At 39.8% G+C, this 26,689-nt stretch overlaps 1 protein-coding gene across 1 annotated transcript; it reads left to right on the top strand.

The window, feature by feature from the left end:
- Positions 1-25,263, top strand: fbxl16 (F-box and leucine-rich repeat protein 16). The gene is made up of 7 exons (XM_008415215.2): positions 1-399; positions 12,617-13,334; positions 17,724-17,966; positions 18,132-18,397; positions 18,933-19,017; positions 20,063-20,126; positions 20,510-25,263. Exons 2-7 carry the CDS (start codon positions 12,624-12,626, stop codon positions 20,656-20,658), a joined length of 1,518 nt encoding a protein of 505 aa, XP_008413437.1. The 5' UTR covers positions 1-399; positions 12,617-12,623; the 3' UTR covers positions 20,659-25,263.
- Positions 25,264-26,689: the final 1,426 nt, after the last annotated feature.

Genomic DNA, 26,689 nt, shown 5'->3' with positions numbered 1-26,689 from the left:
CCTCTACCGTCGCCCTCCCCTCCTCTATCTGTTTAAATGAGACAGCGCTGCTCGGCTCTGCGCTCTGAGTGTGTGTCACAGAACGGGCCGCTCTGTTATGGAGGACTAACCGACTGAAAACGCCGCACAGCGCCTCGTCTGCCGCGCACCGAGGGCTTCCTCCAGGCCGGGAGGCTGTGGATTCACGCCCGCTCCCCGCACTTTGTGGACCGTCGTGCTTCTTATGGGATCGGAAGGCGCATCTCTGGCTCTCTTTGACAGGACGCGGGACTGCCTCCCTTAGAATCATTTCCCTCGGCCTTTTTCTGCGTCGCAGCATTTTGGGAGAAAACGCGATTAAACGGCTGGAAGCAGCGAGCCGATCATGGATTAATGCCCGAGTGAATTCTCATCTGAAAGGTATATTCTCACAGGGATGCTAGGAACCGAAAGGCCGTATAGGAGGAAGGATGTGTCCGGTGCAAAACGTGTATGCGAGTGTGGGTGTGTGTAGGTGTGTGTGCGTGTGTGTGTGTGCGTGCGTGTGTGTTTGTGATGGATGGTGGTGGGTGATGGCAGCAGCATCCACACTGCAGCTCCTGTGCCCTGGCGGAGCGGAGGAGACTGCAGAGGAACGGGGCTGCTTCCAGCGGGGAGAGGGACTGGGTGTTCCGCCTCTTTGTGTACGCGGCCAGGGCCTCTGGGTGACTGACTGACTGACTGACTGCTGATCAGCCGCATCGAGCTGCGTATTATTAACAAACACGATGACGTCAGCGTCTGCCAGTGACGCGATCCTTTCCTCGACCACCTTCTAATGTATCCATATTTTTATTCCACTGAGTGATTTTCAGTGTCGATGCTCTGCAGCTCTCTCTGCTCTTGCTGAGGGCCGGACCTGCTTCCGCTCTTCTGGCCGCCTTGGAAGTTCTCAGGGTTTCTGTAGAGTTTTAAAGGCACTGAAACTGATTAGCATTACAAAACAAGCAGACAGCATGAGCGTGTAGTGACAGGCGGGGGTTCAGTTGTTCCACAACACTGAGATGTTTTTCACAGGAGCTCTAGATGGTCAGAAGTTTACTCTCTCTTCATTGGTGTGAAGCTTCTTGATATTTTGAGGGTTCCCTCTTACACTCGTAATTAGGGAGAATATTTTGATTTCCAAAAAGAGAACACCTGGACCACTTCCATCATACTTGGTCTACACTGTAAGTCTTATTATCATAATGTATTTAAAGTGGCCCGTCTCTATGTGTTAGATTAAATAATACATTTCAGATCGACTTTCAAAAGTCATGCCTGTAAACTCATGGCACAGTGGAAGGTGTCCCAACAGTTTGCAGGTCAGGTTGAGCTTGAGCCTTGTTGGTTCCTGGGTTCTTCATGAACATCCTAACAGATTTCCTTTCATCTGTGGGTGAGAATCCTGATGGCCTTTTCCAGGTCTGACACCATTACAAGTTGTCCGGAAGAGTCTCCAAAAAACTTTCTCGACTTTTCTTGTAGTCCTTCTAAAGTTCCCCAGACTTTCATTGTTCTCAGTACTGGTTACTAACCAGTACTTATCCCTGGAAAATCAAAAGGAACCACCAACGTAGCGCTCTAAGTACTGTTCTAAGTACTGGTTAGTACTCGGAACAAGTACACCCAGTACTTCTGACTAGTGCTGGGAGATTTCCTGCATGGATTTAGCATGTTCCCCCAGTGCAGGTGTGAATTCTCTCCAGGTACTCTGACTTCCTCATACTGCCCAAAAACATGACAGTTAGGTTAATTGGTCTCCAAATTTTCCTTGAGTGTGTGCAGAGCTCCTTGTCCTGTGTGTCTGTTGTCCTGCTGTGAGAGGCCCAACAGTAAAAGACATGTAGAATAATGAATTATAGCTCGAAAGTAAACATTGCTATTAGATGGAATTTTCTTGTTTCTGAATTATCCTCTTTATTGAATAACTTTGGAAGTCTTAAATGATGTGAATGTGTTACTGCACTTTTAACTGTACAGATGGCCTTTTAGTATGCTAATATCTAATAAGAAATATCTTTTTTTTTAAGGGGCAGAATAATGTGTTTACTAGCACAATCAAGTTACCTTGAGTTGTTATAAAATGCTGGATATATCAAATAAGATTTGAAATTTTTTTTTACTTTATTTATTGCCTTTGAAGTGGGCATTTGTGGGGTTCCTGTCATGGTGCAGGGGCAAAGCACGACCCACGTGTGGAGGTCTTAGTTCTCCATGTGGACGTCACAGGTTCCAGTCCTGGTCTGGTGACCTTTGTCACTTGTCTTCCTCATCTGACATTATACTTTTCTGTCTGACCACTCTGAAGAAAAGGCAGCAAGAGCCAATAAGACCTTTAAAAAAATTGGCTGAATCTCTTTAAAAACTCCTATTCTTTCTAAAACTCCATCTTCTGGAAGTTATCATAAGATCAATCTATTAACCCTTTAATGCTGGTTTTTACCAGCATTTCACTGAGAAGTAGCAGCTACAGTTCCACCTTGCTAATTGCTGCTGGCTAGTCTGCAGTAGCTGAGTTTGGGAATAAGGTGGCAGGGCGGCTCTGTGAGGCGGAAACTCAGAAGCTTGAAAACTTCAGCTTCCTCCTTCATCGTTGAAGGCAGCACTAGATTCCATCAGGCGTTTTGCACAACTTTGCACGGGAGATTAAAAGATTTCTAAAACATGCACAGAAGAATCAAGGCAACACTCCGGGCATAATTTTGACGAGGGAATAATATTATAGCGTAAAGTAAAGCTCAGAAACGTCGATTTAAAATACTGCCCCTTTAAGGATCCTCACGTATTTCCAAACAAAGAACTTCCAAGTTAGGGAATAGTTGAGGAGAATCAACTTCCTTTGACAGATGGAAGTCTGTAAATGACTTTACTAGTACTTAGCTACTCTTTACTATACAAGGCCACTTTTTCTGAAATCTAATTTAAGCAAATTAAAACTACAATGATTATGTAAAACATTGATTGAGGGTGTAAAACAAGAATTTTTTAAATTCTCAGGCAGTGTTTTTCTGAGGCCGCTAGAGGAGCCTCAGAAAACATGAAGGAAGAGAAGACAAAAAGCACAAATAAAAAAAAGAAATATATCCATTAAAAAAAGTAATAATTATAATCAACTTTTGGACAAACTTCTATCGCTCATCATTGCCAGGGTGCTCCAGGATCCCTCTACTCACAGACATTGGTCTTCAAGGGTTCCCCTGGACTGAACAAGATTTTCCCGTCATTTATGTCTGTCATCAAGATTTCTTTTAGCTTGACCAATTCCCCTGAAACCAGTTTACTATGGTAGGCCCATCAGGAGCCGAGGTTCTGCTCAAGATAGCCTCCAGGATGATGTGGCAGCTGAAATGAGCTTCCAGTAGAGTGGCTGGATTCGGCCTTATGGAATGCATGAGGAGTATAATATGGACTTGGTGCTCCTTTGCATCAAAAAGAATCAATCGATGTGCTTTGGACATCTGATCGGGATGCCTAGTGGTTCTCCTTGATTTCCCAGGGATGTCCACTGGGAGAAAACCCTGGAAGCTAATGAAGGGGCTACGTAACCCTCCTGGCTTTGAGAACCTGATGGGATCCAACAGACTGTGATGAAGAGGGTCACTGGCTTTGGGGATCAGAATGGCTGGGTTTCCCTTTAAGACCTGGTACATCAGATCTCAAATAATGGATGGATGATAGCTCACACATCCAACACACATTATTGGTAAAAATAAACTGTGATCAGACAGAATGTGATAGTAATTTTTGCTGGTCTTGTTGGGAAAGAAGACCCTGGGGTCTGTAGGGGGTGGGATGTTCAGGGATTTAGGATTGGAGTCTGTAGGGGGGTTGGAATCGTTTCCTCTCTTTCTGCAGGTGTAGAAGCAGACTTCTAAGGGTGTTATCTTTTCCTTATCCTCATTTCTCACCTTTCCTCTTATTTTCTTCCTTCACTTTAAACTTTTGCTCCCCACCTCTCTCCCTCCCCCTTCCCCTCTTCCCAAACCCTTTTTTTCTGATTTTTTTTTCAAATGCAGTTTGTTCACTGCATTTGAAATAAACCTAAAGCATTTTGGGATTGTGATGTATTAGGAGCTTATAAAATGGGTCTTATTTTACTGTTTTCTAAGTCCTAGCTTTCCTCTCCACCACCTGTTTGCGGTGGAGAGGAACATCAGAAAACCCTTCCAGATGATTGATAATATCCATAAAATTCTACAGTGCACTAGAGGAAAACTACCCTGATGTCCTCTGTTATGTAATTGGACATTTTGCCAGGCTTCAAACAGATTACACGTCTTATAAAGTGCTTGCTTTCCTGGCTTGAATCTGACTTGCAAGCAAAGTCCACAACTCTTCTAAAGTGCTGTGGTCAAGAAGCTCATTGTTAGCCTTCGTCCTTCATCACTACACCTTCATATGTTGATGTAACCCAATGTTTGAGTTGGTTGAAGGTAGTTGAAGATAGTTGATGGAAATTGTTCTTTGATTAGTCCAGCCACCCACTTTGTGCAATGAATCTATACCACTAGCAGCAAATGTGTTTTGGGCCTTCCTGGAGGTCACATTTGACAAAGACTTAGAATTTAACAAACAAATTGCATGTCGTTCGGTCTGCCTTCTAACCGAGGTGAAGCCTTTTTTAATCTGTTGTAACCTGACCTGGAGGAGGTTGTTCATGGTTTGTTCGGTTCCAGAATGGACTGGTGCAGTGCTCTCTAGCTTTGGGTCCCCAGTCATCCCTGAGTTGCCTCTTGTTCAGAACGCAACAGTTTTCCTTTTGACTGATTCTGCCAGACAGGAACATTACACTGAGTTTTTGTCTTCACTACACTACATCAGCTTTCTTTAAAATACATTTTAAAGTTTTTGTGTTTGTATTCAAAGCCCTGCTCCCACTTACCTAACCAGTTTAGTGTGTTTTTCTAACCAGGTCCTCGAGGTCAAACATTTTATATTTACTTATAATTCCATAGACAGAGTACAAACATGGGGGGCTGAGATTTTTTGTTGGACTCACCTCAGTTCTAGAGTCATCTTCCACTAGATCTTCAATTTATAACAGAACTTGGCCTTTTAAAATTTAAAATCTAAAAAAATTTTCATTCAGAAATGCTTCTAAAAACCTGAAAATGTGGTGGTACTTCTGTTTTTACCCTATTTTCAATCTGCTTTTTTATGTTTTCCTTTACACATTTATTTTGTTAGCCACTTTGGTTACAGATATTGTGTATGTGTAACTGATTGATCGACTGATTAATTCCTTCGAGAACCCTTCCAGTAATTACAGCCAAAAAGCTGAGTCTTTGTCTCATCTCACCATGAAACTTTTCTCCAGAAAGTTTGTGGCATGTCCATGTGGTCCACTCCAGATTTCAGTCGGATTTAAGGGGATGGTTTTGGAAAACTAGATTTTTACGTCTTCCCAATTGTATTGTCATAAACTTCAACAATTACCACGCTGTCTGAGGAATGCAGTGTCTGTGATGGAGTTCCTGTTTTGTTTCCCTTTGTTATTACTGACTTCAAATTGAACTTGTGGGACATTTGGTTATGGAAAAACCAATAGCTGTCTTACATGTTCTCCATTTGCCAATATTTTTCTTTTTTCTGCAAAATAGAAATTACCTTATTACCATTTTCTGAGTGATGAACATGTCATTGTTAGGATGTTTCTTCTTTGATGTAGAAAGTTTAATGGACCAAAGTGGTAAACTGCTTCTATTGCTGTGCTCTCCATGAGTTTAAAGTCCCATTCAGATCAAAAACTACAGATTATATACACAATATTTTACAAATAAAAAATTGTGCTGGTCAATTAAAAAAAAAAAAAGAACCTATTTGCCTTTATGCTAATGCTATAGCTAGCAATAACTCATCACCCTGAACACACTATTTGAATGGTGAAATATGGTGGTGGGAGAGTCATGCTGTGGCAGGGAATATGAAAACTTTGGCATTGTGGATTGGTTAAAATTACTGTAAAAATAAAAACATCCAGAAGGTCAACCTATACATCAAAAATGGTTCAGTATTTTGCATCGAGTCACTGACTCGCAGCATTCACTCCTCCTGGACCAGAGCGTAGCGACAGTCGCTTGTGTTGACTTGGCAGCAGTCCCTCATACCAAGCATGCATTTGGCGACAGTGAAAAGGAAAAAACCTCCAGCGAAGCCAGAATGTGTTTCAGTGTGCAGGAGTACTTTCTATGTTAAAGTCAAAAGTTAGTGGCTGTGCAGCTCATTTAGTAGCTTCATCTAGGAGAGAAACACAGCTAAGCAGATTTTCACATCTAAAAGTAATTGCTCAGGATTTATGAATTGCGGTTCAGTTAAAGGGTTATAGACTGTTATTATCTTAACTACAATAGATATTTCTCTGGCAGTCCTCATATAGTATAATATCAGATTAGTTGGTTCTGGAGGATGAAGCTAATGGGTCGTTTAGGAGGGGCCAAGGTCAAGGTAGACCTCTGCCATCTTTAGAATAGAGTAGAATACAATAGAATGGGTTAAATGAACGGGTGATTAATAGACTTCTATCACACTGGGTGGCATGCTAAGGAGGTAATGCAAGCATTGGAATCAGCTGTGCTGGAGTGGGTAAACATCTAAAACATGCAGGACATGTTTGGTCTTTGAGAACCGGGGTTGGGGCCACTGCTTTACTGTCCCTCAGGGGGAAAGTGTAGGTGTCACAGCAGCATTGAGGCTAAAAGATTCATGGATGTATTAACAAATAGCAACAGAATAATATACTTTACAGTAAGGACCGAATTATAACATAAAAATACTATTCAGTTATAAGAAACAGCAGACTCCAATCCAAGACATGTACATTATGTATTTTAAATATACATCATGTGTATTTGTGCCTTAAAAATCAGACTATTGATAATATATGAAAAAAGCATGCACATACCCAGCAGATATGTAAGGACAATGATTTTTATTGGGAGCAGTGATGATTGGAGAGCCATCTCCAATCTCAGAAGCAGTTTCAAAAAACAATATTTTAATTTTTACTTTTTTACACTTTTACAACCTGGGAAAATGGGGAAAAAAAGTGGGAAATAGTATTTGCCACCTTCTGTTTTGTCCAACTTTAATGTTGGTTATTTTTGTTTTGGACAAAGATAACCTTAGTAAATAAATAAATAATCAAAATCGATGCATTCTGACCCATTTCCATCTCCCTACATCAGGGGTCAGGGGCCGAGCAGGAACACAGGTACATGGTGACTTTGTATATATCTGACAGATGATGAGATTGAGACAAACATTCAAATACACATGACCTTTGACCCACACAAGATGGTATAATGAACAGAACAGACCACTTTCATGGAACTGACAATGAGAGACGAACAAAGTGAGAATTATTTTAAGTTCTTCAAACTTTTAAGGTCAGACCTGATGAGCTCTGGTACTATCTCAGTCATAGAAGAACGTTTCTTTGCTCCGCCCAGCAGCAGGCTCCATTCAGATACCTTCGGGATTTGTTATAGTTGTAGGTAGGCCTGTTACGATTACAAATTTTTATGGATGATAAATTGTCTGAAATTTTTGCGATAGACGATTATGAGACCACTTTCAATTAATATATTGATACAACTGCTGTTGTCAACTTTTTGTGACTCTTTTAATTTTTTTTCAAAATAGGAACTGAGGTGTCCCTTACTTATTGGTTTTGCCTTAAATTGATCATATATTTAACTTTTTTAAATTTTCTTAAGAAAGAACTCTCCTCCTACAAAAAATTCTGCTGAGATATTAAAAAGGTATCGAGTATTTTTCTTAGAATTTGTATGGAGTTTGAAAGCCAGTAGCCACAGCTGCTGTCATGTGTTAGCCGGCGGTTACAAAACCAGGAGGGTGAAAATACTTTTTCACTGCAGCGCATGCAGAGGGTGGGTGTGACTGAGGAGGCTGGTAGAGATACTGAGAGACGGAGGCAGAGGAGAACTGTGACTTCCTTATTAACACCAAGACTCATTCTTTATTTTGCCTATAAATAATTTGTATACAAACATTAAATATCACATGTCTCTCTCTCTCCTAAAGCTGTCGGTTCAGTATCTTTTGCTCTTCAATGAAAATCTCTTCATATCCGAGTATTTTTTGTCATTTCTTCCTTCCATTCTGCTGGTAGCAACCTGCTAATCGAGGCCCCAGATGCTTTATTTGCTCCTGCCTCCCACTCTGAAACAGGCCCCTGACATAACACAATAAGAGGGGCAATAAAAATTCTTGCTGTAAATGTGCATCCTGCAAAAAAAAAAAAAGAAAAAAAAAAGAATTGTTATGAAGCAGCCCATAGCATGTTGTCGCCCTCAGGTCTCTTGTGGACTTACCCTGACGTTGACGGGAACGGTGTGTGTTTTAGCATTTCATGGTGCTTGCTGTAGCGGTCCTAGCTGCTGTATTATGTAATGGATGAGGCTTGTTTATGCTACAGTGGATGCAGAGCCACTCAGCAGCAGCAGCAGCAGAGGAGGAACACTGGAATTATTCTGAGTGATAAAACAGTAAACGATGCTGGATCGTGGTCTGAGTGGAAATAAGTTGTGATGACCTTTTGTGATTACTTATATGAAGCAATTGGGTTATTGTGTAAGCGTGTGTATATGTGTGTGTGTGTGTGTGTGAGAGAGAGAGAGAAGGTCCATAGTCAGCAGGTTATGTAACGGAGCAGTGTGAGCCTATGAGCTACAGATACCATGAGGTCATAGAGAACAGGCTAGATGAGGCCAGCATTCATTTACACTATGTTGTCTTTTCACTCGGATGCTTTGTCCACCTCCACTGAAAGCTCTGAGACAAAAGACAGGCTTTGCATTCAGCAGCAAACCGATGATTGTTTCGACCGTTTGACTCCTTTGTTTGCTGTCTGGTTTCCAGTCAAACAACAAATGTTTCTTATTAGAACCGAGGACAGACAGCTTTCCCCCCCGAGGCCTCTCATTTCTTCAATAATTATGTTTACAGTACCTGGCAGAAGTGCTCACATTCTGTCATGTTACAGCCACAAATTTATAGTATGTCAATCTCTCACTGGACTCAAACACTCGCCTTCATGATGCACCTTGTGTTTTGGCTGTTAACTTGATCAGTGTTGATGATTGTCCCTGTGTGATATCCAGTGTCAGTATTTGTCAGTAATCCATCCGACTTTCAATCCATGTAGTTTGTAACAACAAGAAATATAATAAATAAATATCATTCATTAAAAGTAAAACCAGGAGTACATTTCTCCTGTGTTTGGCAGGGAGTTTCTCTGTGTGTACATCAAAAATGAATTACTATTACTATTGCTGCTGTTTTGCAGTTTTAACAAAAGGTAATATTTTTATATCAAAAACTGAGTTTTTACTATCTCGAAGGGGCAGTGTTATGTTAACTTGACTTTCTTGAGCTTTGCATCACCTTATGTTATTGCCTCATTAAAAACACACCTAAAATGTTGCTTTGGTTCATCAATGCATGTTTGAGAAATCCTTTAATCTTCCATGGCAACCATTCAGCTGTGCAAAACACCTGGGTGGACTTAACCTCGCCTTTGAGGCGCAGCTCCTCCTCAGAGCTGCAGTTTCCACATTTCTGAGCTTCTGCTTCACAATTTCAAGACATTAAATTACCAAGTGAATTTTCTTTTAAGTCATATTTGATATATATAGGATTTGTATAACAACTGAAGGTAATATAGTTGCTTGATTATGCTGTAAAATGGCTCTGTGCCTGGAAAATAAATAATGTTGGCGCTTTTTGACATAATTTTAAAAATGATAGCACTAAATAGTTGCTGCAGATACATTGGTTGCACATCCATGGTATCAACGTCCTGGTCCCTGAGGTCATGTGTTGGACTGAATACAAAATGCACAGTAAGCAACAAAAGTTGCGCATGCTAAAGTGATGCTGATCGTCCAGTTTGATTCTGGATTTTGGTGCGCTACTGGCTGTCATCATGCAGAGTGTCAGAGAGCAGCGCAGCCCAAAGAGCAACATGCAGTTCTTAAAAACCAAAATGGAAATGTTTTGGATTATAAAAGCAATAGGAAAATGTGATTTCAGCAGTTCTTCTATGTGTTTTATGGAATATCCTCATTGGTTATTTACAACAGAAGGGAAGCAGTGGTTCAAGGCTTTTAGAAAGAATTTCACGTAGTTGTTTTTTCACTCCAATCTATCTGGTTTATATTTTTAAGCTGGTTGAATATCTTCTATTTTTTTACATATTTATCTAAATGACACAAATGTACAGAAAGTAAAATTAAAGAATATACTAACAAAGCTAGACAGATTAAAACTAGCAAGAAATGAACTAACAGCAATATAACCAAGAAACAATAAGAGAGAAAATGAACAGAACTGTAGAACATCAGCATACCCAGAAGTAAAACCATCAGACAAAGACACAAACAAAACATAGACCCTCGTGGCTGTGACACACCCGTGTACTGAGAGAACACACACACGCACGCACGCACGCACGCACGCACGCACGCACGCACGCACGCACGCACGCACTCCATGCAGAAAAAGCCCAGGCCAGGATTTGAACCCAAGACCTTTTTGCTGCCAGGCAACATTGCTGAATTCAGCAAAGCTGAGCAATAAATCAATCCTCAGCGCTAGAACTGTTCAGTCCTGCTGATGTATTTGGATCTAAATGCACTATAACCGAGCAGATTATAAGCAGGTACAGACAAGGATGTTTATCTAGTTTGACCAAGACAGATCAAGATGTTGCTATGAGCTTTGTAAACATGCAGCTGAGTTTATAATGTATGCAGAGATATCAATAATTCAGGATTGTTGATATGAGGTTCTGTTAAAGGCAGTTATTGTACCTACAGCTGGAAGCTCTCTTGTTGTTTTTATTTAGCATTAATTCAAGCTAGCTGGTCCCAAAGGCTGCAGCTGATGTTTTATCTAAGAGGCACCAAGTCTAAAGAAGACTTTAATCTCTTAAATTGCCTCTAATCTAAAAAAAAAAAATCTCAGTCATTTGTGTGAAGTCCATTTTATGAGCTTTTTAGCTGTCTGTCTTTTTGTACTGCAGTTATTTTCATCAAAGTTAACAAATATTTTCACAGGAAATTAAAGTAGGAGGCAGTGCTAGGATTACTTAGATCATCCTGTGAGAAAAGTGCTTTGAGTCTGAGTGTGTGCCTGATAGAAAAGAAAGACGGTGTAAAGTCAATAAGATAGCACACAAATTGATATATTCTTTCTTTTTTCCTTTTTCTCTTTCATATCACATTTAGTGTGTCCAAAATTTCTTTGTGTTACTTCTATAGTGTGAGTTTCTCACAGGAAGATCACCACCTGCTGCCTCATGTTCCTGTGTAAATGTAATGTTTGTTTAAAAATTCTCCCTATAAAAGATTCAAAATGAGTGGGAAAGGAGTGTATGAATTTCCTTAGAGGTGAAATGTAATTCTAATACACTAATTCCAACATTACATATCTGGCTTGTGTTTAGATGGAGTAAGGAAATATGCATCCCTAAATAAATAATCCCTAGAACTATATACTCATTTGTGATGGGTCACAGCAAAAGTAGAAATAAGTCTACTTGGGGTGTTTTACAGATTCTGAAAGTGTAAATTCTAAGCCTTCCAGTGATGTCAAACACATGGAAATAAAAAACTAAATGAAGATGACAAGGCCATGTGAATGTTGACACCCTGAATTCTAAAATTCTGAAAAAATTGTGTAAAATTTGCACACAGTAACACAATTCTATCACCATTGAGTTTTTTGATATGTTCAAATGTTCCAATGGATTAGTGTCACAATTCTGTGACATCCTAAATATGATATTAAATATACACATGCACATCAACTTCATAATCAACACAAGAACTCTCAAACAAACCTTCCATGACTCATTACCAACACTAACCAGTCTCATGCTACATCATGCAGACACTCATTCTGCACACATGAAGATTCAACTCCTCTTAGTATGATGAATGGCCAGATTATCTCTAACTGATATACCTACTTTCTGACTAATTCTGCTAAAAATGATTTGACCACTTGGAGGCACTTAGAGAATGAGCATGTAAGGCACTGAGCTTTCTCCAGATCATTCAGCATGAATATAACATAAAATAATATATTTTATTAAAAATTAAAACAAGCTCAATTTCCATTTGCATGATTTATTATTTTTCTCTTTTCTCTCTTTCTACTAAAAATTGGACGACTAAAGTCTGGTGTTTTGGCCTCAACTAACCCTTTTTGTGAAGGACAGTCTTGTTTACAGAGATTTCATAATTTATTTTATTTGTTTTTCATTTATTTTGGATATTTACAATGCCTTACAGTTCTAGTGTTAACTGCTCATTAAAATTTAAGGTTTACTGATATTTCACAATGTGTTCTTGCATTATTATGCCATTATCATTATATTACTTGAAAATTGTCTAAAAACAACAATATTATTGTTTATCATCATAACTTCTGGGACAATTTATCGTCCAGCAAAATTTGTTATCGTGACAGGCCTAGTGATGGCATTGCGAAAGTAACCGACTCTGTCCTGACAGACACAACTATGTGAATTTGACCATTTGTATTAACCACCTACAGACAGAGCCTGACTGTATTTCCCTTTCTCCTGCAGGTTCCCAATGTTGAACATGTCCTCCCCCAGTGAGCTGAAGTCTCCCTGCATGACTCGCAATGGTATGGTGAAGTTGCCCCCCAGCCAGCCCAACGGTCTGGGCAGTGCGAGTATCACCAAGGGGACGCCTGCTGCTAAGAACCGCCTCTGCCAGTCCTCCTCTGTGCCCTCCATCTTGCCTCCTCCGCCGTCCTCTCTTCCCTATCATCACCATCTGCATCACTTGGACAACCCTGGGATGCCTCATACCACAGCACCTCTCTTGCCCTCTGACCTGGAGCCAGGGAAGCCTCTGGTGGGGCTCAAGCCATCTCTTCGTCAGCTTCCCCCCCTCACTTTGCCCAAACCCATACTTCTGGAGCGTCAGCTGGTCCTGGATGAGAAACTCCTCAACCGACTACTCTGGTACTTCACCACGGCAGAAAAATGTGTGCTGGCACAAGTATGCAAGACATGGCGTAAGGTGCTGTACCAGCCCAAGTTCTGGGAGGGGGTGACGCCCATCTTGCATGCCAAGGAGCTTTACAACATACTACCCAACGGGGAGAAGGAGTTTGTCAGCCTGCAGGCCTTTGCTCTGCGGGGCTTCCAGTCGTTCTGCTTAGTGGGGGTTTCGGACCTCGACATCTGTGAGTTTATCGACAACTACCCACTGTCCAAGAAGGGGGTTCGTTCTCTCAGCCTCAAGAGGTCAACCATCACAGACGCTGGTTTGGAGGTAAGCTTGTTCTTGGTGTTCTCCAATGATGACATCATTGTCATCATTATTTAAACTCTTCAGTAATATTGAAACTCTTCTCAGGTAGGAGCAATATCTCTCTCTCTCTATCTGTTTCTCTCTCTGTATTACACACACACACACACGCACACACACACACACACACACACACACACACACACACACACACACACACACACACACACACACACACACACAGAGTATGTCTGTCCATCTACACAAGATCTTTGTATTCATTCCACTAATATTACATTCATTTCTAGAGACTAATCCTGACCCCAACCTAAACTCAATTCACACCTCAGTCCTATCCCTGACCCCTAACTCAAAAACAGAACGTCTTATGAGGCCCGGGCTTTAGGCCCTATAGTAGCAGCCGGTCCCCACAACGTTGTTTGTTTTAGGAAAATGGTCCTTAAAATGTAGCAAATACAAGACCACACACACTCACACACACTTTTATCATGCATAATTTTTTCTTAATTCTTTTTTTTTGTGCTAATAGTGTCTGATCTGCTGTTTGTGAATTGTGCAGCAGCTGTCTCATACTGACTGCACTCTGCTCTTTTTTCTAGCTGGCAGATAGATTTTTGTTTTACATTTGTTTAAAGCTAACTTGGTGTTTTCAGAAAGTATAAGGACAGATTAACCGAGATATTGAAGAAAAGATCAAAGCTCCATAGAGTGAGCCAGCCTGGGTGTAATGAAATATTGTGGTATGAGATTCTGAAAATTAGAATGTCACAATGTTATTTTGTGAAAGTGTAATCTGCCTTGTATTGAAATGCTATCCAGTGGTGGTCAGTATGTGACTGTCTGATGAAGGAAGGCCACCTTGTTGAGTCAATGCTGAGTTTCCCTGGTTTGTAGACATAAGCTGTGTTTCCATTAGCCATATAATTGCACATGTTGAAATTACCAAAATAAATTAGCTTAATGGAAATACGTCAATTTGGAACAAATTTATTTTTGATCAGAGGTTTTTGTGCTAGGATGAGGTTGTTTTTCAGCCGTATTGAAATAGATGTTTTTCACAAAACTGAAATGGAAATTTTTTTTTCACATCACATGTGATCAACACCAGGATGTTACTACTGGTGAAAACCACGAAGAAAACGACAAGAAGTAATAGAAGGATGATGCTTTGTTTTTGTATTTTTTTTTTTTTTGGACAATGAAGCTTCCTATATGGAATTACTAAGCTTCCAAAACTAAAACGATATTTTTAAACATTTTAATGAGTCTGACTGGAATGTGACCATTCCCACTGAAAATCTAACGCACATAGACGTATCAGTCTGAAAAGGGATAATTCTGCACTGAACAGTCATTTTTAAAACTGTCGTGATCCGTATTTCTATGTGTTTATTTTCGAGTTTCTGTGTGATCCTGTTCCCTGTTAGTCCTGTCTCTGCGTCTTTCCCCGTTGATTGTCTCCCAGGTGTGTCTCGTTCCCGTGATTGCCCCGTGTGTATTTAGTCTCACCTGTTGTCTGTGTTCTTGGTCAGGTCCTTGTCAATAGTTTGTCTATGGTCCCTGTTGATGGTCTATTGATGTCATCTGTCTCCGTGCTGCCAGTTTTCCTCGTGCTGTTCCCCGCTGTTCCTTGTTGTGAGATCTTTGTCATTAAATTCATCATTTTTCATCATAACCTGGGCCTAAGCGTCATCTCCTCACCGCTATCAACCACCCCTCATGACAGAAGGACCCGACCCCCTCATGACAAAAACACGGTTGGAGTTTTATGAAACCTTTGTTTGCCAAAACCCAAAAACAAAACACTTAAATTGTTTTATTGGCTTTAATTTATCATTTGAATTAGACCAGTATTCACCTTAGAAAATATAGACTAGTCAAATCTGGACTGATATCAGATAGCAGGTGGTTTAAAATCCCAGGTAATGATTTGCAAAACCTGCGTAGGGACTCTTGGTTTTCCCAGAACGTTGGTCTCATTCTTGTGTCGTGTCCAGTGAGCTAAATGTATTGTTAGATACTGTGTGAACTTCTTGCTATGAAAACACTTCTTTCAGATCACATGAACCCTACATTTTAGGGCAAGTGTAGTTTCAACTTTTAGCTGTGCTGCGTGTGAAGCAGGACTCCTGCTCATGTCAGCAGATTTTTTTTTCTTTACCAAAGCAGAAGGGCACACGTCACTAAAATGAGTCAGCATTAAGTTTTGTTCTCATAAACATTTTTATATTCGCTTCATTGTTGTGATCTTTACCGTCAGATTTCATTGCAGAGAACAAAAGCACATCATGCTTTGAAAAAATCCTCTCAGATGGCTCTCCATACGTAATGTTCTAGGTTTCTATTCTAGGATAAGTGAGTGGTTGCCATGGAGAAGGCTGGAATTGTTGGCAGTGTTATCTATATATGGACATTCCTGTTTTTATGTGTTTTTCTTTTTGTCTTTTGGTGAAAAGCTTGAACTTCTGGATCATCAGATAAAATGTTCTGTGAATTATATAAATTGATTATTTCAACTTCCCTCAAAGTATCTCCCTGGTGGAGCTGAAAGGTACATTTTAGAAGGTAGATAATCTTAAATGCACTAGTGCATAAGAAATGGCATTTAGCGTTAGTGATGACACTCTGCTGAGGAAAACCAGTTGCATCCTGACTGCTGCCATAGAAAAAGCAGTCAGCAGGTGCTACAAACCAAATGCAGTAGATTCAAAAATAATTGGGAAGTGAGATTTTCTTTATAACAGTTTGTTGGTCTGAAGCTTACAGGTGTGTATTAAGGACTTTATGATGACTTCCAGAAGCAGCTGCTGCTTCCCTTCAGTCTAGGGAGGGTTATACGGAGGAATGTTCTTGATCAGGACTCAGTATTCCTGATACTGATCAGAGTCATTTAGGAATAGGTGTGTGTCAACATCAGCTCCCACAGGTTACCACAGGTGTCAGCAGACACCTGTGGTAAAGAACTCAGGAATGGTCGGTGGGTAAAGCTCAATTCTGAGCTTCATGGCAAAGGGTCTGAATACTTATGTAAATTTGAGTTGTTGGTTTTCTATGTTTAGTCAAATTTGCAAAAATATCAAAAACCTTTTTCCATGTTGTCATAATGAGGGTTTCCAAATAGTTTGGTAGCTACAAAACACTTCATTATTACATGGTCTTTATGCTTTATGATTGTGCTGCACTGAACTCACTCACAGCTGCGGCCATTTGTCCTGACTGTAGGACACTGCTAGGTAGATTAATCTTTAATAAATTATCTCCTTTGCTTTTTTGTGGAGCAGTTTGCTGAAGTGCTTTGATAGTGTTGCCCTGTCTCTGCTGTGATATGACACATTTAATTAAATCATTCATCTTAAGAGGAATCTGAACTACAGTCAATATTGCAGCTCTGGATATTTTTAAGTTATTTTAGGCTAGTTATTTGATTTCAGTATATCTGCAGTTTATTAATTTGCACTACTCAAATCTATGTATCGTTTATCTAAAAATTCTGCTTAATATATCTTTAATTATTGTGTGATTCAAGACATCTTTAACTGGGATTATGAAAAGTCAAAACAAAAAGTGAGATATCTCAAATTTACTCCATGACTAGTCATCATTTATTTGTTGATATGTGAAATGTGTGTTTCAGACAGTCATTTGTTGTGGATGTCTTAAATTCATCATCATCAGCAACAACTAATAAAGACACAAATATATAATAATAATATTTTTAAAAAAATACAAAATCACATAAAAAGATTATCTTATTATATTTTCAATAATAGAAAATATTTTTTTTCTTTTAGCTTAATTTAACTGAAAAAAATGCATTTTAATAGTGACTAATCACTATTCTGAAGAAAAGTGATTAATCTGTATGTTGTACTGTAATGTTTTAACTGTTTCAGTATCAAAAAATGTTTGCAAAATAAAATAAAATAATATCGAAACCTACACAAAAATGGTGCATTTGGTTAAATTTCTACCAGTCAGAATGTATTTAGAGATATAAATACATATATTGTGTAGTTGAAATATGATTAGAGATATCTTAATTTCACAAACCAGTTTCAGATATCTGGAATGTAATTATGGTGAAACCAATTACATGTTAAAACCACCTGTCATTTACAGACAGGTTACAGATAAATAAATACATAATCTGGACGACTTATAAATTTTGCCAACATGCAACCAAACCTCTGATGAACTTCAACCCCAGAAAGAAAGGGCTGCAGTGTTAACAACTTCACTATCATTACAGCCATAGGAAGAATATAGCATTTAAAGTTACAGTTATGAGTTGAAGATATCCATTTTATGACATTCTTCTGCTTACATGGCTCAGCTGTGCTGCGTATCAGTGTCTCAGCCGTGATGCCGGATGTGTTGGCCTTTATTTTGCAGGTCATGTTGGAGCAAATGCAGGGCCTGATGCACCTGGAGCTGTCAGGCTGCAACGACTTCACAGAAGCTGGCCTGTGGTCCAGTCTCAATGCCAGGCTAACTTCCCTCAGCGTCAGTGACTGCATCAATGTGGCGGATGACGCCATCGCTGCTATTTCCCAGCTCCTGCCCAACCTATCAGAGCTGAGCCTGCAGGCCTACCACGTCACTGACACGGCCATGGCCTATTTCACAGCCAAACAGGTAGCCTGTCAAAACAAGAACGTCACACCTCGCTGCCTGCGTTCACTTACTGTTCCCTTACTCCTTTAGGGAGGAATGAGAGAAAACAAAGCTAAACATCCCGCTCCGGCTTGGTCATTTCTCTCCTGATTAAGTTACATAACCAGAATGAAAATGTGTTCACAGGGCTACACCACCCACACTCTACGGCTCCAGTCCTGCTGGGAGATCACCAACCACGGCGTGGTAAACATGGTGCACAGTCTGCCCAACCTGACCGCCCTGAGCCTCTCAGGGTGCTCCAAGATCACCGACGACGGCGTGGAGTTGGTGGCCGAGAACCTCCGGAAGCTCCGCAGCCTGGACCTGTCCTGGTGCCCCCGGATCACAGACATGGCCCTGGAGTATATTGCCTGCGACCTGCACAAACTGGAGGAGCTGGTGCTAGACAGGTCAGGGAGTTTGGGGTTTTTTGTGCTTTTATCCACATAAAAGAAGTCAGAACCTGAACTCAAGTCAAACATGAAGACATCAGTTTACATTGTAGTCTTAAGGGGATTTTATTTTTTTTACAGGCATCTTAAGGTATATTGTAAAAAAAAAAAAGTAGTCAGAAACATTGTACATTGCTCTGCAGAGGTATTCATGCCCCTTGATTATTGGAAAGTGCATCAATTTTAAATATAAATCAAAAAATCTGAAAACCTGATTACCCTTTCACATTTTAAAGAGCCGGTATTCTGTAAAAAAAAAAAAAAAAATTTTTTTGAGCCGAAGCTTCCAGATAGCCAAGAAGGACCAAAGTCAACACGGCCTTCTGATTGAATTTATCTCCAATGTCAAAAACATTATGATGGCTGTTTAAAAGTAAATTCATGTAAAAAGCAAAAAAATAAATAAATCAATTAAATCAATTCAAACTCAACCGGTTAACAAACTTCTTCCAGTTGACTTGCAGTGATGATGACGTGTTGTGTCTCTCTGCAGATGTGTGCGAATCACTGACACGGGGCTGGGTTACCTGTCCACCATGTCCTCACTAAGAAGCCTTTATCTGCGCTGGTGCTGTCAGGTAATGCAAAACAGGAAGTGGAACAAAACAAGCAAGAAATTACAAAACATAAAGCCGACTACTGGAGATGTTCTCAGGCCCTGTACTTACCGTGGTTACAGGGTGATAATACAACATGGTGCTACATTTGTACAGAGGACATTTGGGAAAATATATAGGTAAAAAACTGGTAAGCATGAAAAAAGTCATTTTCTGGCTTTAGAGTCATAACATTGTTGTGCATTTTTAATACGAAATTGTACAACCTGCAGATAAATGTTTGTTTGTTCACCATAACAAGCCTCCACTTATTACCATAATTATAAATTTTTATAATCATTTATTTAGGTCATTTTCAAAAAAGAAAAGAAAAAAAACAAATACTGAGTTTTAACTCCTCACAAGAATTATTCTATATATGACCTCTAGTTTATTAAACAAACCCTTCTCTGTCTTTATTTGTTTCTTTAGTTTCATGCTAAATATTCACAAAGGTAAAGCTTAGATTAAAAAAAATCTTTATGTACCACTTTCAGCCTCAGTGCATCGCAATGGATTCACACATCTTGGAACTTTTCCACATCTTGTCAGTTTGCTCCCACAAACTTTAATGTATTTTTACTTGAATCAACCTGGTGTATAATGACATCACTCTGAAAGGAACATCCCCATAGTGAAGCATCGTAGTGGCAGAGTTCAGCTGTGGAGACGTCTTCAGCTGGATGGAAAAGCTGGTTAGAATTGAGTCAAATTCAAAAATACTGTATTATTCCCAAAGGGAAATTAAATGTGGTTGATACTCATTAATTTAGATTATTCCAATGATTATTGATCAACTGATTAAGAATGACCTAATCAAAGTCCAAACCAAGATAATTTTATTTGTAAGAAATTTCATCTTTACTATTATTACTATACTTTGTGTTGGTTTCCCATGAAATGTCATGAAAGGACATATTTTAACTTGTGGTTGGAATTAAATTAAGAAAGAATCGGGGTGTGTAGACATACTGCATGTTTCCTCTCAGCCTGATATAATCATAAAAAGACTTTCTGTGTTTTTCAGGTGCAGGATTTTGGTCTGCAGCATTTGTTTGGAATGAGAAGCCTCCGCCTGCTGTCTCTTGCAGGTATAAATCCCACTATAAATCCCACAAAAAGGTCCTGCATGATGGAACTGTAAAGTCTAAATGTGAAATGTAATCTGTCTCATAACATACTGTTACAACACAGTGACAGTTTCAACAAATGTGTAATTATATTTTTTAAGATAAAAGTTACACACTACAGCTTTAATCATTGTTCCTTTTCTCGTCTAAGGCTTTTGTGATCGTTTCCAAACACTAACCTGTTAAATTATGCAGCAGATGCTGAGATCTTATCTCACGGTGAGCTGTGGTGATCCCTGCTCAGCTGCAGTAAACCAGCTGATGCTGTTTGATGAGTGTTGTTGTGCATCAGGTGAGGGAGGGGCGGCTGCAGCTGGGCTGACCGTTGTCCTCTGTGCCTCCAGGCTGCCCCCTGCTGACCACCACCGGGCTGTCAGGCCTCATCCAGCTGCAGGAGCTGGAGGAACTGGAGCTGACCAACTGTCCAGGAGCCACGGCCGAGCTCTTCAAGTACTACGCCCAGCACCTGCCCCACTGCATGGTCATCGAGTAAGACGGCCCAGCCCTCATCAGACTGACCGCCGTACGTCAACCTTTCTCCTCAACCCGTCCTCGTCCTTTTCACAACGAGTTGTCCCTGCATCACTCCTCCTCTCCCCTCCCAGCCCATTCCTCACCCGTCCCCCTTCGCCCCCCTCCTCAGCCATCTGAACGGACTCCCTCGCTGGCAGGCAGACTGAGAGGCATGAAGGTCCAGGATGGGACATGCCACGCCCAGAGGCATGGCGTCCCAAGATGCTGGCGTGAAGAGCTTGGTGTGACGTCTTGTCTGACAGCAAGTTTCTTTTTCACAATCAACAGAAGGCTGTTAGTCGGAGGAGAAGGCCTCTCTGTGGACTTGGAAGGAGTTTTTTTTAAAACTAAACGGACGCGGAGGGGAGAGCGTGCACGCCCCACACGCAACAAGGAGGGAAAGAGGAGGCTAAAGACTTTTTGTTCGATGGAAACGAAGATTTTTTTTTTAGCTGTTTGAACTCATAAGCGCATACACTGCAAACACATTAAAACGTATACTGTATGTAAGTAAAGCAAATATAACTCCTGAAGATCATGAGTGCTGACACGTGTCATCTCTCCTTGTAATATTCCCCCTGTTGCCTTTTTTTTTTTTTTTCCTCAGAAGGGATCCAAGGTTTCCTTTCCTCTCGCTCAGTTTCAGACTCTGCATTTCTGGACAGAAAACCATCAAGTAAATAAGGACGGACCATCTTAATATCTCTCCTTTTTTTTCTCCCTGCTTCTGTGTGTGAAGTGTGTGTGTCACTGACTCACAGCTTCCCATCTTCGGGATCACCTTTTACTCCCCCATTTCTGTGTCTTAACTGAAATCCAAAAAAAAAAAAAAAAAAAAAAATCTAACAAAACAAGCAAAAAAAGAAGAAACAGATGAGACAAATAAACAAAAGAAGTCAAAAGAAGATCTGGAAACAACTGTTTACATCAGCTTTTTTTTGTGGAGGTACATGAGGGGTAGTTGCACGCTTATTTGACTTGTTTGGTTCTTGCAATCATCTGTGGGCTCCTCTGTTTTCGTATGACGGTGACATGGGGCTGTAGAGACGCTGCAGACGGATCCGCTTTGGGACTTTCAGTGACATTTTTTTTGCCACATCTGCACTGCAGCTACTAAACACATTCAGGTAGCAGAGGATTTTCAGTCGAATAATTTTTTTTTTCACCCCCTCTAAACTTGAGGTTTGAGTTTCAATGGTTTTGTTTTGTTTTTCTCACCTTTTTCTAAACAGAAAACACCTGATGTTAGTGTTATTTTAGAGCATTTGAGCTTGTGTTGCTCTGATGCTTCTAACACCATGCAGTTTGCAAAGCCAGATTACTTCAGCAGCTGACACGAAGGCTTGGTGAATTCAGTGTTTATTAGAAGAACGTCTTGTCAACAGGCAGAGACTCGCTCTAGAAACCACAATCAGAGGCTGGGTTTTTGTGTGTTTTTTTTTTTTTTTGGCTTTAGGCTTTGAAGTGGTAGGAAAAACGAAGGTGAGATGGAATTTGTGTGGTATATATTTCTATTCTGGATGTTTCTGACATGGTTCTGTTACAAAGGGGATGATAGTAAAGTCTATAGTGGAATCTGGCTGTGCTGGTGCGTTCACTGACAAAACAATGAAAAACCAAAACGATGAACAGAAAGTAAGTTCCCAGAAGGAATGAACTGTAACAAATGGTAATAAACATCTAAACAGCTGTCAGATATAAGTGGACATCACTGATTGAGTTTCCAAACTATAAACTAAAAAGGTTTGAGAAGAAGATTCCTCTTTTGTGAGTGATTCTATCTAAACCATTAAGCTTCACCCTTAAGCATGTCAGTATTCGCTCTAAGACAAGGTTTCACTCGTACTTTTAAAAAAAAGCAAAGGTACAGAGAAGAATATTGGTCCTGTCTACAGTATGGCTGAAACACTCAATCAGATTAATCAATTATTGAAATATTTATGATTGATTAATTGCTATGTGGCCTTTTGAGTCGTCTCAAAAAAAGGTAATTTTCTAAAAGAACAACAAACTCAGAGCAGTAATTAAGCCAAATTGGCACAAAAATATAGACATTTGCATTTGGATGTGTTGGAAGCAGTAGGCGAATCTTAAAGAGACAGAGACCCAATTTCGAGGCATTAAATTACAAAGTCAAATTACTTTGAAGCTATATTTGATATGTAGAGCATTTTTATAACAAATGAAGTTAACATAGTTACTTGATTGTGCTGTAAAATGGCACTACATGATAAACACATAATACTGGCCCTTTAAGCCTTTATGCTGATTGATTCCAGTTTGATTGAGAAGCGAACTGGAAAGGCTTCTTGCCATGATCAGTGCGAACCTTAGACAGTTTATAAAATCATCATATAAGCACAGAAAATAACCTCCTGCAAATGTTCTAACAACAAGGGAGTAAACCCAACATGGCTGAATAAAGAGGTTCAGGGAAAATGTGCATATAGAAGGTAGTGGTGAGTTTGGTCTCTGAGACCACCTAACTCTGACCAGTCATTCCTTGTGGGTTCTGACCACGGTACCGATCTGTTTTGATGAGTTAGAGTCTAAGGCCTGTTGCTGGTAACAAAACACAGCTGAGGTCATGAATCCATATCACTAAAGCTTTGAGTCTCCCAAACATTGGACATGCTGAAATATATGCTTCAAGGCAAAAAAGGAAAAGCAGTAACGTTTCTTGTTACTCTGGGAGTCGGCCATCTTGGTTTCTGGACGGGTCCACCGGCGCTCCTCTGTCCCCTCTGACAGAGTCAGACCAGAGTCGGGCAGCAGACTGCTGAGCGCCGTGAAGCAGGGTGGGGGCCCAACCCCACGCATGTTTTTGCCTGGAGACGGCAAATTCTAGACGTTGTCTAATTTTTAGCATCTCAGTGGTGTACAGACATTTATTTATTTATTCATGTATTTATTTATTTAAATAAATGTGTGTCTTATTTTCAGAATTTATTTATTGAAAATGGCATTTTTCGACTCTTTTCTTTCAGTTTTTGCTTCAAGTGTGACCTTAATTGAGCTTATTAAATAATTGCTGTTTACTATTATTATCGTTAACAATATTATTATTATTATTATCATTATTTATGTTGTGACATTTCAGGCCCTGTTAAGCAAAATGATCTAAACTCTTGGATGCCATTGACATCATGACCAGTAACTTCAAGTTTTTAAATCTTCATAAAATACTGAAGTATATTTTCCTCTGTGCAAGTCTTTGTCGACTTTGTATTGCTGTTTGCTCCCTGCGGAATTATGGGATCTTCAGCTGTGATGTTATATTTACTGTCATTGTACTGAATGTGGCAGCAAAAATACAGAGTGTGATATACATAAAAGCTTGTGACTTCAACCTCTGCCATGGCCGAGCTATGTTTACATTGTCTAATTTTTAGAAAAGGGGAAGATCTCTGAGGATTCTATGGAAGCTTATTACTGACAAAACTACTGGAGCAAAAAGAAACGTGGTGAAGACCCGGAGATAATCCCTCAATCTGGCTTCAGCGCAACCTTTTACTTTCAGTCCTTGGTTTTTTTGGGAACTCAGTAAAGGGATAGTTCACGTTTTTTTTTTGGTGAGGTTCAGACAAGATGATATGAGCACTTAGTATCTTACCTGTAGTAGATAATCCTCTTGACAAATTCATTCAGTGTGTAAATCCACATTGTATTGGTTGGCCTGACACTCGTGACTAATCCCAGAATGGGAAAACTAAAGTGGAGTTCATAATGATTTATGGAGGATTTAAAAATCCTTTCAGGCACCACCATAATTATTTAGACTGGAACTGGACGTGGGGGGTATTGCATCACCACTGGACTTCCTGTGGGAGACAGGGAGAGCTGAACTACAGAGACCAGATTAATATCATGCACATATACGTTAAAATTGTTAAAGTTGTTAAAATTGCTGCCTCCTGCTGCAATTTAAAACATAAATAACAACTGAATGGAAACATGACAATAGTTCAAGGTTTATAAAGTACAATTGAGACTTTATGATTGGATTGAGGGTTCACTTCATCTTGGTACCACTCTGACTAGCTATTAGCTTTAGCCTCCAGGACCATCCGATCTGGGTTCATAATAAATGATGTCTTTTTGGGATCTATAGCAGGTCGATGGATTTATGTATTAATTGCCTACAGACCTTTCTCACAACAAAAATCCTGAGTAATCCTCTGAAGGTATCTATAGTGGTAAAATGTTGCGTCTTTAAGGATGACTAATATTTCTGTTTCATCGGCCCTAGACCGTTCATCCTGTTTTCTCCAACGCTGTCTCCAGTGTGAAACACAGCTGTTTTTTTTTTTTTTGTGCTTTCCGTATTTTGCCTTTGATGAGCTTCCAGTGAATTCACACGTCTGTTTACATATCATGAGCTCTCATGCACAGTCATTTCGTAGCTGCAAACAACTAACCTTTCTACGGAGCGTCACCCCAGGTCATTTTCTAAGACAAATCATTTCTATTACTGTCTGCAGTCTTTTTGGTCATCTGTCACTATTTTGTTACAACCCTTGTACAGCACAAGTTTAACTAAGCAGTAAAATAAAAACTGACAATTTACTGACATTGTTGAAACTGATAGATGTTTGTGTTGTCTTTCTCTTGTGTTTTGATGCTGGAGCTGAACTTACTTTGGCTAATGACCACCAGGTGGCAGTGGAGGACCTCTAAAGAAATGCAACTTTTGAATCAGGCAAACTCCTGAGCAGCGTTTTTGCTGTGGAATTGCTGATAGTAAGTCACAAAATCAGATATGTGATGTTGAATTAAACTACAAAAGGTTTAGGAAGTTGATTGTCTGTTAGAATTAAAATGTTCTGGAGAAATGCAAGAAATTGGTTTTAAATAATAATAAAAGATAAATATAGTTTACTTCCACTCATCATGAGGATGATTTCGATTGGAATCTTTACACAAAGAGTTTTATATAAAAAAAGAACTGACTGCACAGCTTTTACAGGTTCATCTAAAAAAATGCAAAAATTATGAAAAAGTTCAATATTCTTTGTCACTCGTTTAAGAAAGCAAAACTATATAAATTCGGAACAAGCAAGTCTGATGCTTCCTTTATTTCTTGTACATGTAAACGTTGCCTTTACAGATAAAGCTTTGAAGCCAAACACCAGCTGTCACATCGCCAGACCAAGACTGCAATATTTTTGTCGTTAACAGAAAAACATGCATTAGTGTGCCTCCTTGTGCTTCCACTTTCCTCTTAATTACAAATAAATGTGAAGGACAAAAATATGGATCGTTCTAAACTAAAATAAATTCAGTTTCAAAACATACTAAACATATTTTTCCAAATGGAGTCCATTTTCTTTCTAAAATTTTTTGTATATTTCCTTTATTAATTAACTACACAGCAGAACAGGCTTCTATAGGTTCTTACTATTTTCTGCTTTGTTACCTGTGGTAACCTGAGTTGCCAGCCATGTTGGCCTCTAATGTTCCTACCAGTAAACAGAGGGCTAATTGATGTGGACACATTGGTTTGTTTTGCTGCTTCACTATTTAGCAGTTGTTAGCTGATTAGCATTTTTCAGTAGAGCAAAGTGTTGCCTGGTGTGGAACTTTGCAATCAGGTTAAAATTAAATTAAAAATCACTTTATTTATCCTGGAGGAAAACATGTCTTGTCGCCTCTCTTATCATCCAACTATCTTCAAAGAGTCGTTGTGGACAGTGACGGTGTGAGGAGCAAGGATCTCCTTAGCAGTCAGTCCTGCAACAAATCTGAAGAGGCCTCTGACTGAGGCCTCTTCAGAGGCCTCAGTCAGAGGCCTCTGAAGTTAGTGTCACAGTTAGTGTCACAGCGTCGTGACACTAACAGCGTCACGACGCTGTTAGTGTCGTGACATTCATGTCTGCTAGCAGCTCAATTTCCAGGCAGAAGAGACAATATACTAAGGGAACACAGTGGTTGGGCTTTAAATGAAAATTATATTCAGACCAAACTTTTTAAGTTGCTCTGAAAGATCAGTGTCGTAGCATTAGCACAGCTGG

Source organism: Poecilia reticulata, linkage group LG8, assembly GCF_000633615.1.
Source record: "Poecilia reticulata strain Guanapo linkage group LG8, Guppy_female_1.0+MT, whole genome shotgun sequence".
Taxonomy (NCBI): Eukaryota; Metazoa; Chordata; class Actinopteri; order Cyprinodontiformes; family Poeciliidae; genus Poecilia; species Poecilia reticulata.
The sequence above is the reverse complement of the archived record's forward strand: the minus strand, read 5'-3'. Positions and strand labels throughout refer to the sequence as shown.

Excerpts from the sequence above, each read along its gene's own strand:
- fbxl16 (XM_008415215.2), top strand. The coding sequence starts at position 12,624 with ATGTTGAACATGTCCTCCCCCAGTGAGCTGAAGTCTCCCTGCATGACT. Across the intron at positions 13,335-17,723 it reads TCACAGACGCTGGTTTGGAG|GTCATGTTGGAGCAAATGCA; the intron begins GTAAGCTTGTTC and ends TTTATTTTGCAG. Across the intron at positions 19,018-20,062 it reads ATCTGCGCTGGTGCTGTCAG|GTGCAGGATTTTGGTCTGCA; the intron begins GTAATGCAAAAC and ends TGTGTTTTTCAG.